General features: G+C 35.9%; 1 protein-coding gene across 7 annotated transcripts in view; it reads right to left on the bottom strand.

The window, feature by feature from the left end:
- Window positions 1-16,018, bottom strand: part of NME8 (NME/NM23 family member 8) — an 80,687-nt gene that overhangs the window by 12,744 nt on the left and 51,925 nt on the right. For all 7 annotated transcript variants that reach the window (XM_077119613.1, XM_077119592.1, XM_077119574.1 and 4 more), the window contains 3 exons: window positions 9,546-9,690; window positions 8,773-8,880; window positions 4,811-4,962 (listed from right to left, as the gene is read on the bottom strand). In XM_077119613.1, the coding sequence (XP_076975728.1) occupies window positions 4,811-4,962; window positions 8,773-8,880; window positions 9,546-9,690 (405 nt within the window). The remainder of the gene's footprint in view (window positions 1-4,810; window positions 4,963-8,772; window positions 8,881-9,545; window positions 9,691-16,018) is intronic.

A 16,018-nucleotide genomic window follows, 5' to 3' on the forward strand; every position in this document is an offset into this window, starting at 1 on the left:
GATTAAGCTCACTAATTGTCACTAAGGTAATAGAAGAGAGCTAAATGATGTTATTTAAAGGAGAAGAAACAAATAGAAGCTCAAGTAAGGAAAGAGGAGCCAGGTGTTTCTATAGCAGTAATTATGAGAACAAAAAAACTTCTCAAACACAGAAAAAATAGGAAACACCACCCACTTAATACCATAAAATAATAAGACAGAGTTGAGACAAACATGTTATTTCAATAACTGTAAATGAGTTTATCTCACCTGTTAAAAATATTTTCAGAGAGAGTCATACATAAAAACTCAGTTTTATTTTATACACAGGAGATATCTAAAACAAGGTCATAAGAAAAAATAAATGGGCAAAAAAGAACCAATCAAATGGAAATAAGAAAGCAGGGGTGGGTGTGCCCTTGATATCAGACAACATAGCATTCATGTCCTAAAGCATTAAAGGAGATGACAAAGGAACTTATATAATGCTAAAGTCCAAAAGTTAACCATGAATAATTTATACTTATGAATATGACTATTTTATAATATAAAACCATAATATAATTAGCTATAATAAAACTATCAAATAACACAGATGCCACCTTTATAAATAAAAATTATAGGACATACTACAAATAGAGGTAAGAAACACTCACTGACCCAGTGAGATCAAGCTGGCAAAAAATAAAGTAAGGACATAAAAGACATGAACAAAACAAACAGCAAGATAGATCCTCTGAATATATATATATTGAAACTTTATATACATTAAGATATAAACAATATAATATCTTAATGTACAATAATACATTATGATAATTTCATTAAAGCATTAGAAATTAATTTCATTAATAATTTCATTAAAGAAAAAATAATGCAAACAACTTTCTATAATAATCGGGCCCTAAAATAAGATAGTCATGATAAACTAGGCTCTTTATAACTTGGATATTAAAAAAAAATCTCTTTCTAAAAATAAATTTATTTATTAAATAATTCTGAGGCCAAGGGGAAATACAAATCAAAACTGTAGAATTTTAAAAACATAGTGATGATGAAAACATTATGCATTAGAATTGGTGGGATACAATTAAAGCAGTGATCAGAGGAAAATTTATAACCTTAAAACTTTATACCAATAAAAATGAAAGAGAAAATACACAAATTAAATTTCCAACTTAAAAAGCTAGGAGAAGAATATGAAACAAAACTAAATAGAAGGAAGGAAATAATAAAATCAGAAAGTAATGAGTTAAAAAAGCAGGAAAACAGTAGGATGCATAAATAAATAAAATTCTTGTTTGAAAGACAACAAAATAAGAATTAGGAAGGTAGAAATAATCACTAAAATAGAGAAAATTATACATGATAAAAAGGAGATTATTTTGTGAACTCTAGGTAGATGAAATGGATAATTTCCTAAGAAAATATAACTTAATAAAGGTAACTTTAGTGGAGAGAGAAAGTTTAAATAGATCAATTTCCATAGAAGAAACAGAGAAAGTGGTCAAAGAATTATCACATGCAGAAAGCAACAGGTCCAGATGTTTCCACAGGAAAATTCTACCAAACCTTCAAGTACCAAACCTAATGCTACCTCAACTCTCCCAGAGCACTGAAAAAGATGTTCACATTTTTTTTACTAAAGATTTTACACTGATATCTAAACATAATAAAAATTGCACAAAAACTGAAAAGTACAGGCCAGAAATCACTTTTAAGTATCTATACAAAAAAATTCCAAATTAAATGTAAGCAAATAAAATCTAACAGCATTTTTTTTTGGTATGCTGTATGGTCGGGGTTACATTTAATTCTTTTTCCATGTGATTATCCCCTATTGCAGCACCATTTGTTGAATTTTTTCTGCTTGCTTGTTTGTTTGGGGAAGTGCATTGGCCAGGAATCAAACCCAGGTCTCCTGCATGGCAGGTGAGAATTCTAACCAACAGCATTTTAAAAATGGGTCATAGGCACAGATGCACAATGGCAAAGTTTTACAGATCACTTCCTCCACCAGAAAAATAAAGAGTTGGACAGAGATTGGAATTAATTAGATGACAACCCTGGAACCAGATAGGATGTTTCAAATAGCCACAGGAAAGCCAGGTGAAGAGAGGCTGCTGCGATTTTACCTTTTGTAAGTGAATGCAAGCCCAAACCAGCAACCAGCCTACAATCAATCCTCTGACCTGATGTTGTGGAAATGGCAGCAGCTGCAGAAACACAGCACAGATAGAAGGAGTGGCTGGGGTGGGGCTAGGAAGGGTAAAGAAATCTCGTCCTTTAAGCGTTAGGTTGGAGATCGAGGTTGGTCTAGGGTAGACCTAAGGGACCAGCTTGGCTGCTGGTCTCAGTTTCGGCCAAGTGGGCAGCAAGTCTTCAGGGCTCCCATCAGGATCCAATGGGAAGTAAAGAACCAGTGAAACTTTTTTTCGTTGACCTTCTTTCTTTTTTATTTATTGATAAAAAAAAGCTCTCAGAAAAGTTGAAATAGATAGAAACTGCCTCAGTATGAAGAAGGGCATTTACAAAAAACCCACTCAATGGTGAAAATCAAACCCATGGTGAAATATTGAAAGCTTTACCCCTAACATCAGGAACGAGACAAGCATGCCTAATCTCACACTGATATTCAGCATTGTCCTGGAAGTTCTAGCTAGGCCAATTAGGGAAGAAAAGGAAACACAAGACATCTAAACTAGAGAGGAAGAACCAAAAGTTTTCTATTTGCAGATGACATGATCCTATATATTGAAAATCACAAAAAGTCCACAACCAAGCTACTAGAGCTAATAAATTCAACAAAGGGACAGAGTACAAAATCAACATGCAGAAGTCAGTGGTGTTTCTATGCCATACTAATGAACAAACTGAAGAGGAAATCAAGAAAACTGTTCTTTAAGAATCAAATATCTAAGCATAAATTTAACCATATGGAAATACATAAAACATTGCTGAAAGAAATTAAAGAAGACTTAAATAAGTAAAAGGGCATTCTGTGCTTACGGATTGGAATATTAAATATTGTTAAGATATCAGTCCTACCCAAAGAAATATACAGATTCAATGAAATCCCAATCAAATTTCCAATAGCCTTCTTTACAGAAATGGGAAAGCCCATCATCAAATTTATATGGAAAGGTAAGGGAACCCAGATAGTCAAAACCATCTTGAAAAAGGAGAAAAAAGCTGGAAGACTCACACTTCCTGATTTTGAAACTCATTACAAAGTTACAGTAATCAAAGCAGTGTGTAATTAGCACTAGGACAGACATGGGCCAAAGGAATAGAATTGAGAATTTAGAAGTAAGCCCTGACATCTCTAGCCAATTGATTTTTGCCCAAGGATGCCAAGTTCACAGAATGGGAAAAGAATAGCCTTTTCAACAAATGGTTTTGAGAAAATTGGGTATTACCTGCAAAAAAAAAAAAAAAAAAGATGAAGTTGAACCCCTACCTCAAATCATACACACAAAATTAACTCAAAATAGCTCAAGATCCTAAATATAAGAGTTAAAACCACAAAATTCATAACATAGGGGGCAAGACTTCAGCAATGGATTTTTAGATACAACACCAAATGCTTGAGCTAAAGAGAAATAATAGATACATTGGATTTCATCAAAATTAAAAACATGTTCATCAATGGATGTTACCAAGAAAGTGAAAAGCCAACCTACAGAGTGGGAAAAAATAATTAAAAACCATACTCTGACAAGGGCTTAACATTCAGAATATATAAAGAATTTTTACAAATCACAATGAAAAGTCACATAACCCAATTTAAAAATAGGCAAAAAATTTAAACAGACATTTTTCCAAAGAGGGTACACAAAGGGACAATAAGCACATGAAAAGATTCAGGCAAATCAAAACCACAAAGGGACACCCCTTCATGCTCACAAGTATGGCTATTATTTTAAAAATGGAAATAATATGCATTCCAGAGGATGTGGAGAAAGTAGAACTGTAGTGCATTGTCAGTGGAAATATATAAAATGTGGCAGTCGCTGTAGAAACAATATAGCGTGGCCTCAAAAATTTAAATGTAGAATTATCTTATGACCCAGCCATTCTACTCTTAGATATATACCCAAAGTAAGTAGAAAAAGGCCTCATTTACTTACACATGAATGTTTAAAGCAGCATTATTCATAGCAGCCAAATGTAGAATCAGCAAACGAATGGATAAACAAAATGTGGTATACAGACACAAGGGAATATATTCAGCCATAAGAAGGAATGAAGTTGCGAGACAGGCTCTAGCATGGATGAACTTTGAAAATACTATACTTTGTAAAATAAGAAAGGCACAAAAGGAAAACTATTTGAGATACTGAGAAACAGCAAATTTGCAGAGATAGCAAGTGAATTAGAGCATAAAAGGATGGAGATGGGGAGAAAGGGGAATTTTTGCTAGGAGGTTATAAAGTGTAAATAGAAATTAATTAAAAAATAAATAAAATATCACAAGTGGAATTTATACAGGAATGGAAAGAGGACTCAATATTTAAAAAGCCATAGTACAATTTTCTATATTAATATATCTATGGAGGAAAAAACATATGACTATCTCCATCAACTCTAAAAAGGACTTGAACAAAATACAATACACACTTCTGATTAAGAGAAAGACAGAGAGAAAGATGAGTGAGGGAGAAAAAAGAGAGAGAGAAAACAAACATGGTGAAAGTCAACAATTCTTGACTCTAGATGGAGGGATATAAGTGTTCATTGTATTATTTTTTCAAATTTTCTATCATTTGAATATTTTCACAAAAAAAATGGAGAAAAATATATGCATTGACTTTTATTTTTAAATACTTACCTTTATATTCATTAGGTACATGAGGTTTTATCACTGCTAAAGTGTTTTGAGGAGGAAAGAAATACTGTATTTCCCTTTCAGCAGCTTCCAGAGAATCACTTCCATAGAACGGGTTGATAGGCGAAGTTTCCATTGCAAACCGTGCACATAAACTTTGAAAAAGAAGTCAAGTTCAAAAAATGCTGTTGTGCATAACATGACATAAAACGTAGCATTACATCGTATAAAACATAATAACATCACACTATTTTGTATGAAGTGTTCAAAAATTATCATCAACTGGTAGTAATGCATTCCTGACCTAGACGCTGTGCAAAAAGAAGTAATTACCAAGTAGCTTGGCCATGCTACCTCCCCTCAAGGTGCTAAAAGTCATTAGGAAGAAAGGACATGAATATTTAAATTATCATGATATTGGATATTGACAGATAACTATGAAAAAGGAAATGGCTGCCCAGTGTCTTGAAAAGGCAGGACACTGGCTATGAAAGTCTGGTTGCGATACTTGCTAGCTATGTGATATGGGCAATAACTTAACCCCCGTGCTTTATATGTTTCAAATACTAATAATAAAACCTGCTTCTGTAGGTTTATTTGGGACTGCTACCAGATAAGGTATTTGAAATATATGCTGTGTATTAAGCTCTCAGTAAACATTCCTTCCCTTTCTGTCATCATTAAATGTTATCAAGGACTAGATGGCATTTGTTCATAAAGCAAAGATAGCAAATTACAAACACTGAATCCAGGCGATACTGTAATAGAACCACTCAGGAAAACAAGTAACAAGTAGTACAGCTTTGTTGTAGAGGCAGGAGTGGTGCCGATGGTTTCGGAAAATCTATGTCAGATTAGAGAGTTTATTCGGGTTCTACTTCCTTTCCTAAAGAAGAATAAGTACCTCCTAAATCAATTGTTGTTCCATCTTATTGTGGTATGGATGGTCACAATGGTGGCTATCTATCTCTCTATATTATGCATAATTCAGTACAGATGTTCACCAACCATTTCATTTCTATTCATTAAACACAGAACTGAACAGGTAAGCCACAAAATCCAACCATGGTGAAAAATGTCCTTTCCTTCCAATAGATTCCCGCCACTGGACCCTTGGTTGTGGGTGTTCTCATTTTCAAGACCCTTCTCTGGCCTCTCTGGTTTCAATGACCATTTCATATTTCCTTTTTGCCTTATCCAACTTGACCTTTCCACTTCAACCTTGGCTGCTCTCACAGCTCAGCTTTAGAGATACTCCCAGCTCAAGAACTTGGAGCTTTAGGCTGCCCTAGTCATTGCAGAGCACAACAACCAGCCCCTTGGTCATGCGGTAAAAAATGACTGTTGCAAAAAGTGTGTGTGTGTGTGTGTGTGTGTGTGTGTGTGTGTGTGTGGTGAGGGGGAGGGAACTGAATGGGGGAATAATGAGGGGCTGCTGTATTTCTCTTGTATACAAATGACCAGATTTCAGATACAGCCATGCAGAGTGCAGAAAACCCACTGCAAGTGCAGGGAAGGCGCAGAACGCTGCCGTTAAGATGTTTCCAAGCAGCCTGAAAGAGCTGGGTGGAGCTGAGGAACTGGAGAAGGGAGGTCGAATTGAAAGAAGTGGGTAGATTAGTTGTGAACTCGAGCTCCAGATGCAATGGTGGGGTGGGGAGGGGCACTCACTGAATGCCTTCATGAGGAGTAAACACTGCTCTCTACACTGATGCTCAGTCGCCATACCACAAGCCTCAACAGTCACTGCTTCTAGATCAGCGTGCCTGCAGCCATCCACGTGGTATCCATAGGAAATCAGCTCTCTCTGTTGTCTTACACTGAATTCTAAGCTACCTTTTAAAAAGAAGTTCTACGTGTTGGAAGTGAATTTTATTGGTTGTGGTTAAGGTTGGCTAAAATTTTAGTTTTACAAGATTTTTAATAGTTTCCTTATCAGATGTATCTTCATGCAAAACAAGAATTTGATTTTCATTCTGTTAAAATGACAATGTTCTCTTGGATTATTTGTTTGCTCTTAGTGAGAAACTACAAAAGGCTTTTAACCATCTGAGTAATCTGCATAAATGACAAAGATTCTACATCTTAGCAAACCAATATACTTATTGATAGGCATGTTGACCACCTTCTTCCTTATTGTTTTAGACAATGTCGCCTCCCTTAAAAAAAATTGTCTTTTAAAAATCATGTTAACTCCTCTATTTACTTTCAAATTTTTATGTCACCTTGATTAAATAAAGAACAACAAAAAAATTTTTAATTAAAAGAAAAAAGTGCTATGGCACTGTGCTTATACCATTTGCACGAAATTCAATCCATAATACTCTTCATAATAATTGTCTAGTAGAGGAGTAAAGACATAAACAGACAGGGCTAAAGGAGAGATGAAATACATGTATGTAGGATTAGGCAAATTTGAGATTATCCTATATATTCTGTATATCCCAAAGAAAACACCATGCTTTTTATATTGTTATGCTTCATAAATACGGTCCGGTATTTTGTCAATATGTATGTCAAGTTTGCTGTGCCTTATTGTGTTGGTTTGAAAGGATTCGTGTCCCCTACAAAAGCCATATGTTAATCTAAATCCCATTTCAGAAAGGAAGAAAAATCCCTATTCAACACCGTATGTTTGAAACTGTAATCAGATCATCTCCCTGGAGATGTGATTTAATCAAGAGTGGTTGTTAAGCTGGATTAGGTGATGACATGTCTCCACCCATTTGGGTGGGTCTTGATAAGTTTCTGGAGTCCTCTAAAAGAGGAAACTTTTTGGAGAATAAGAGATTTTGAGAGAGCAGAGCACGATGTAGCCACAAGAAGCAGAGTCCACCAACCAGCAACCTTTGGAGATGAAGAAGGAAAATGCCTCCCGGGGAGCTTCACGAAACAGGAAGCCAGGAGAATAAGTTAGCAGATGATGCTGTGTTCGCCATGTGTCCTTCCAGATGAGAGAGGAACCCTGACCGTGTTCACCATGTGCCTTTCCAGATGAGAGAGAAACTCTGACTGTGTTTGCCATGTGCCCTTCTCACTTGAGAGAGAAACCCTGAACTTCATCGGCCTTCTTGAACCAAGGTTTCTTTCCCTGGATGCCTGTGATTGGACATTTCTATAGACTGGTTTAATTGGGACATTTTCTCGGCCTTAGAACTGGCAATTTATTAAATTCCCTTTTTAAAAAGCCATTCTGCTTCCGGTATATTGCATATATAGCAAACTGAATATTGAAATACAGCAAACTGAACAATGAAAATACAGAGTATTTTCATTCTTGTGTACTTGAAAGGAGAGGCTTTATTCCCCAAATTGAATTCTAACCTGAAACCAGCACAAAGAATTTAAGCAAACTTCGATTCAGTTTGCATTTCATCAGCTAGCTGGCAGGTATAAAGATGTATGAAACACTATTCTCATCCTCCAAATGACACCAAGTCAAACAGTTTTAGATAAAAAACTACTTAGAGTGTCTCCTGTGTGTCAGGTAATAGGCGATGCACTGAGTTGCTTACAAAGTTTAGTCAATTTCTAAGATTCATGCAAAAACTATCTTAGTAAATGTTCTCACAAAACAATAGACTAAAAATTCAGTTAGTCACCATTATCTTGAAATTTTATGATCAACTGAAGGACATGTAGCTGCCATCATCACCCTTCTCAAAGGAATTTCTCTAGCGCAATCAATATTTCTTCCAAGAATTAGCCCTTTGACTAGGTATTCCCTCACTGACTTTCCAGCCCCAAACCAAGTATGCCACCACCTTTTTTTGAAAAACCTTGGTCATCTGTAGGCATGCCCTGGGGTGGACTTCCAATCACAGGTAGGTCAGATTTTTCCGAGAAGAATTAGCTCTACTGAGACACTCCTCTGGACTAGAGCTGTGGTTCCTGTACTCCATATCTCAAAAGAAATTAAAATATATCCCATGGAAAATGGGGGTGACCCATGATAGAAATCTTACCTCTCTGGAAGATATCTTTTGGCATCTTCAACATAGTTTGGTCCCAGTAACTGTTTCCAGCGGGTCAGACCATTGTTTCCTAATAAAGCAAGAACTAGTGATGGGTTGCTGTGAGAGAAGAGAAAAGGTTTAAAAAGTATGACTCAGTAACTAATTACATATAAGGAACCCAAATATAAGTTGCTAAATTGACTAAAAACATGTCATCTAATCCTTTTATCAGGAGTCTGAAATTAACTTCCAGGATACACTTTCAAGAGCATATTTATAAAAAGGAGGCAGCAAGGAAAGTTAGAGAAAAGAAGGGTCTTGGTTCTGATAGAGTGGTTCCCACTTCTTCCCTTGCTCCTGCCAATTTCTATGCCTGTCTGGATTTCTACCTCAGCTGCTATTTCAGTTACTCCTCTAGAAACCAGACAGATTTCTAATATCTTGTTCCTCACTTAGGACTAGTGATCTTTAGAATTATCACAATCCTTGAAAGTAAGTAATTTTTCTGCTTGGACTTTATAACATGTACATGCTGACTTTCTGGCATCCGGCTCAACTGGACTCCAGGTACTTGGACTTCTCATTGCTCCAGCACCATCCCAGGAGCCCTGGAGAAGCCAGCCGGCTGAGCAGAAGATCAGGAGCTGGGTAGGGCTGGTAAAGAAGAGGACTCTGCACATGTTTACACGACTGAGAAGTTTGGCCACTTGAACCAAAAGCAGGGTTAAAAGATTTAAATTTGAGAAATAAAGTAGACTGGGCTTTCTAAACCTGAACACTACCTGGTCATGTTCTGTATAATTTGCTCAAAATCGTCATCCTGTTCATATTCCTTGCAAAGCGTTTTTGCTTCTTCTTCTGATAATACTATTTGTTGCTGCATCAGTATTTTAAAGCCTTCATCTTGAATAGCTTTCAAAACATCCTCTAAACAAAACAAAACAAAAAAAATCCTCTAAATAAAAAGAGTAGCATAAGTTTCAAACTGCCAGGTTGTCGTTAACGCGCACAATACATATATATTATGAGACTGTATAATACATTTATTCTCACATGAAATAGTTTGCAAAAATTATCAGATTAGGTTTTAATTTAAGGTGAAAATACTCTTAACATATAAAATTATAATCCTATTTCTAATTGTGTGTCATATAAGAATCACATATATATAAATATATACACACACACACAATTTACACACATCTGAAGAGATCATTTACCAACAGATACTTGTGTGTGTGTACAGCCAGTAACCTAAATAACCAACCAACACAATTATGCAAGTGTTTATAAATAACTTTTATATTCAATATCTCTTATTTTATTTGCCAGACTTGAGGTGATGTGAGTTAACTGGATACCCAAAAACATTTCCCAATAGCCTTCTCTCTTGCCTGCTTCCCATTACAAATCCTAAAAGATCCATTACTCGCTTCCCCACGCTTCCTTGTTCAGAAGGCAATATGGACCCATAATGGGTCCATGAGATATGAAGGAAATGTGCTGGGGAAGCTTCTAACGAGGCACCCAGGGAGAAGCTCTCTGCCCTGCACCACCTTCTGCTCCCTGCTTGTGAACATCTGGGGGATGTGATCTCTGGGGCTGCCATCTTGCAACAGAAAAGGTTACACGAAAGCAAAAACGTTGCTTCCAAGCCCTGGCAGCACTCAGCCTCTAAGTAAGGCCAACAGTATATCCTGAAGGATGCATCACCTCTCCTCCACTGGACATGCAACTTTCAATAAAGTAGAAAAAATCAAATTGTAAGGAAAAAGTACAACAAAGTATCTGTGCATGTTAGAATTGTTTAAGCAATACATTTTTTTTCTTCAGAACTACCTTATAGACAAGAAAAAGAACAAAAACCAGAATGTTTATATAGTTATTGAAATTTTTTTTGCATGGGCAGGCTCCGGAAATCTAGTCATTGAAATTTTAAAAGGTGAGTAATATTAATTCTTGCAAGAGACTGAAGTGGGATTTAAAAAAATTTTTTTTTGCACTATGGAATTTTTAAAAAAACATTTCTCATTTGGGGGTACCTAGTGACAGCAGTTTAAAACTGACAACTACTCCTCAAATAGTTGGCACATGGTGGCTTCCTGCAATGACATGGTAAAAGCTGAGGACAAATATTCAGGGAAGGTAAATCTGCATTAAACTAAGCTAATGTGAACAGATAAAGGGTAGTATCATTGGGTCAGCACTAGAACTAGACTTAATAGAGGAGTAGATAGTTGCACTTTCCTTGAAAATGTCTTCCCTCTTTGTACTTCCTTAGTTAGGTGGTCACAAGAATTATAAACTGTCCAAGGCATACAGGAGGACCTCAGTATACAACTGCTAAATTGAAAAGGGCTTTGGGAGTACCACATTTTGTAAGATGGAGTTGAGTTTCCTTGACCTTACAACTAGAAGATTAAGTTCCACTTTAAATTCTGTGATAGATAAAACAATGTGCTTTATGTTATTTGCACAGCATTATGGATTGAATTGTGCCCCACCCACCCACCCAAAGATACGCTAATACTCTAGTCTCCAGAACCTTAGAAGGTGACCTTACTTGGAAATAGGATCCTTGCTGATGGGATTAATTGAATTAAGACAAGTCGCACAGGAGAAGGGTGGGGCTCTAATCCAATATGACTGATGTTCTTACAAGAAGGGGAAGAGACAGACACGGAGAAGATGGCCATATGATGATAGAGGCAGAGACTGAAGTGCTATAGCTGCAAGTCAAGAAATGCTAACAAACCACCAGGAGCTAGGAAGAGGTGAGGGAAGATTTCCCCCTACAGGTTTCAGAGGGAGCATGGCCATGCTGACACTTTGATTTCAGTCTTCTAGCCTCTACAACTATGAGATCATAAATAATTGTGGTTTTAAGCCATCCCAGTTCAAGGTACTTTGTTCCAGTGGACCTAGCAAACTAAGATACAACAGTATGCATGAGGATTTTCAGACACCATCTCAAGTACTCCCATGATGCCACCTGACGCAAATATTCAGTGACAGGTCTGGAGATACAGAGAATTGCTGGTTCTAGACAAAGAAATTTAGGAGATTAAAGAAAGTTTCATGGAATAACCTGGTCCATAAAAATCATACTTTAACATCCTGAATATCTTGCTATCTTCTCTCTCATCGGTTGCAGACAAATTGTTCAGTAAGATGGTTAGTAATGAAATAAGTGTGTAAAAACCAGTTTATTCTCATGTTTCTACATGGTCTTGAAAAAAATCTGAACAAATACGGAAAATTTCCTACAAGTATCCAAGCAAAAAAAACAAAACAACAACAAAAACAGAATTATCTGCAAAGGAACAAAACAATTATCTGCAAAGGAACAAAAACCGGGCTGATGGCAGACTTTTCCTCTGCAACACGAAAGGTCAAAACTTAATGCACCAAAGTCTACAGGTTTGAAACGGGGAACTATAAAAAAATTGTGCAGCCAGACAAGATTTCTCTCATATATAGTAGCAATAGGAATACATTCTCAGATGCACAAATACACAGAAAACACAACATCTGGGTGCATATTTTTTAGAAAATTTGTTTAAATATTTTCTCCAGATAACTAAATATAATGATGTGATTAAAAAGTGGGAAGTTAATAGGCATTTTAAGGATTATGGGAAGCACTAACAACAGTTAATAGAAAGAAAAAAGATCTAAATACCTCTGTTATAAATCTGATTACAAGAAAAATAGTAATTGTTAGATAGTATCTCAATGTAAGGATTATATTGAAAAGTTAACTTAATAACTACCATTTATGTACTAAAACCTCAATATTAACAATATCTGAGAGCATAATTTCCATAAGAAATTGGAAGTGGGATGGAGTTGAGAATGAGGAGAGAAATAGAAGTGTGCTAAGCTCAAAACTTAATGATTCACTCCTGATTTTAAAAAATAATCAAAGATAAGTTTTAAAATACTTTAAAAAAGTACAAGCAATCATAAGTAGAATCAAAAATGTGATATTTATCTTCCAAAATACAAAGTGAGAAATGCTTAGTCTTTATAGCAAAATATGGAAACCAAAGAAACCAAGAAGGCCAGAAATAATAACAGCTATAATATTAAAATTATATGAGTTAAAATACTCTACTAATACAAAAAGATTCTCAGATTAAAATAATTTCCAATTGAACTATAATTAGAACACTGAATATTAAAAATCATATGCCAAACCTAAAATAGCACTCATAGGAATGTTTTCTTATTAAATAACAGAATTATAATAAATGGTTGGAAATTCAAATCAAGAAGTTATAAAAGGAATAAATATTGAAATATAACATAAGAAAATGAATTGTTACAGATAAAAATACAACATAATTATGAAACACAATTTAATTGTGTTTTAAAAAGAATCCTACTGCTGTTTTTTTTCAATGAACTTCCAGAAAATCTAAAAGAGCAAAAGTTGATAACACACAAATAACCATATTGTGAATGAGAAATGAGATTAACAACCAATCATACCATTGAAACAATTTGGTGTAATGCTATGTAGACCCTATGCTTGTACATTTAAAAGTCAGGAAAGCAAAGTATTTCAAGGCAAGCACCAATTGTCAAAATTGATTCAAAAAAGAAGTTTTAAAATCTGGAACAGATAAATAACCATCCCCCCAAATGGGGGACAGTATGAGTAACTTTGTCCATAAATTTATGAGGTTATGTTCCTCTGGAATATAGCATTTTTCCAATGTGTTCATCATAAAGTAAAGTTAGAATAATCCTAAAATAATATCTTGGAAAGACTAAAAAATAATATTTGAACTAAAGAAGTTATTAGCAAATGAACTCCAATAAAATGTCAATAACAGCCCAAATGACCTATTCTAGAAACCCAAGGATGGCTGAACATTAGAAAATCTGTTACTGTCACAGCAAAGGTCAATAGGTCAAATAGAGAAAGACTATCTTAAGTGCATCTTGGTAAATATATTTAAAAATCATTGAATTGAATTAAAAATCTTTTTGTATCACTTTGTGGCAAGTTAGGAATAGAAGTATATTACATTAAGATGATAAAAACTGTCTTCCTGAAATAAAAAACCAATGTCAAAATCAATTACACTAAAGGTATTCATAGTAGTCAGGATGAAGAAAAAGGAAAGATGTTACAATAACTACTATAAATTATTTAGCATCTTTCTGGAAGTTCTAAACAATCCATAAAGATAAAATTGAACGAAATGGATAAAATTATGCTCACACAAAAGCTATTTGGAAAATTCAAGTCTATTTTTAAAAGGTAAAATATTTAGAATGAAATGATGTACTTCATTATGGTGGTCAATAGGTAAGAAAAAATATACAGAAGTAACTATCTTACTTATATAGAAAATACAATTAGGAGAAAAAAGGTGTCATTAACCATAGGAAAAAAGAACTATCAATAATCCTAAAAAGAAATATGTGCACTAAAACAGCAGCGACAACTACAAACAAATGTTATTTTTTGCGTGCAGACAATATCAGGCACAGAGCAAAGTATTTGCATATGTTAGCTTATTTAACTAAAAAATAAGATATAAACTACATTTTAAAAATATTACATATGAGGGAGAGTAATGGTGGCTCAGTGACAGAATTCTCGCCTGCCATGCCAGAGACCTGGGTTTGATTCCCAGAGCCCGCCCATGCCCTCCCCCAAAAAGTTTATATATGAACAAAAGACAATCAATGAGCTGCATCGATGTATACCATATTTCTTGAATATAAATGAGAATTGATGAAGATGTTAATTTTTCCTAAATTAATTAATCCATATGTACTTTATTTTGGAATTTCACAAAGTGATCCAGAACAATAAAATGTCAATAACAGCCAAAAATTTGTTGGAAGAAAAGAGTAATGAGTTACCACTTACTACAATGTGGTAAACAAAAGTAAAACTAAAATGATAAAAATATAAGGCTAGAGTCAAGCAATGGATCAATGAGAGAGTAATATTTGATGACCAATTTTTAATTTTGCTTCTTTCCTCTTTAATTAATACATTAATGTCAACTCAACTATTAATAAGATTTGTGCATATAGAAGAAATATGTTATTCTATTAACAGCTACTATCAAAATTCTTCACAGGAAAAAACTGTATCTGGAAAAATATTTCAATAAATTATGAAGATTAGAAGGTTGTATCTTTGGAACTTCGTTGTGGGTAGATTTGCTCTTCTCAGAAAAATGGAAACAATGTATTTGCTTCCCAGAAATGGGGTATCAGTGGCAATCCAAATGAAGGTGACCGATACAGATGCAGAAACTGTGCTGAATACTATCGAAAGCCAAGAACAAAGGGCTGGCCATTCAAACCCTGGATTTGGCAATCTTGAGGTCACTGGCGATCTTGACTAGAATACTTCTGGTAGAAGCCCAATGGGAAAGGAGAGGATGAAGGTTAAGAAGCCAATTTAATACAGACAATTCCTTGAAGTTTCCCATTGCAGTGGATCAGAGAAATGGGGCATTAGCTGAGGCAGTGCTGGGATCCAATGAAGGTTCTCTGGTTTAGTTTTTAGTTCACCCACTGCGCTTATTAATATAATGGGGAATGTTTCTGCATTAAGAGAAAAAATCCAGCAGCGCTAGAGAAAGTGATCATACATAAGAATAAGGGGCATTGGAGAAGATGGCGGCTTAGTAAGACGCGCGGGTCTTAGTTCCTCCTCCAGAAAAGCAACTAAAGAAACAGAAACAATACGAAACAGCTCCCGGAGTCACGACAGAGACCAAAAAGACAGCGTACCCCATTCTGGAACAGCTGAACGGGCAGGGAGAATCTGCTGCGGTGAGCTACCCGAGGGGCGCGCGTTTTCCCGGCCGGGGCGGCTGGCGACTGGGGTCCCCTCCACGCACGTGGCTCACCGGCCTGACTGGGAACGTTGGATAGCGGGGCCCTCCCGTCACGCTTGGCGTTTCGGGCCAGCTGGGCAATTAGGACCGGCACTCTCCCAAGCCGCGGCGGCCAGCGACCCCCACTTCCACGCGCGGTTTCCCGGGCCGACTGCGGTGCAGACAGACGAGTGCCACGAGCGCCACCTACTGGGCAGGAAAAGAAAAACAGAGCCCAGAGATTTCACAGAAAAAGCTTTCAACCAGCTGTGTAACACACCCAGGGAAATCTGATCAAATGTGCAGACACCAGCAGAAAATAATGGATGACGCTCGGAAAATTGAAGATATGGCCCAGTCAAAGGAACAAACCAATAGTTCAAATGAGATACAGGAGCTGA

This window comes from Tamandua tetradactyla, chromosome 1 (assembly GCF_023851605.1).
Source record: "Tamandua tetradactyla isolate mTamTet1 chromosome 1, mTamTet1.pri, whole genome shotgun sequence".
NCBI lineage: Eukaryota > Metazoa > Chordata > Mammalia > Pilosa > Myrmecophagidae > Tamandua > Tamandua tetradactyla.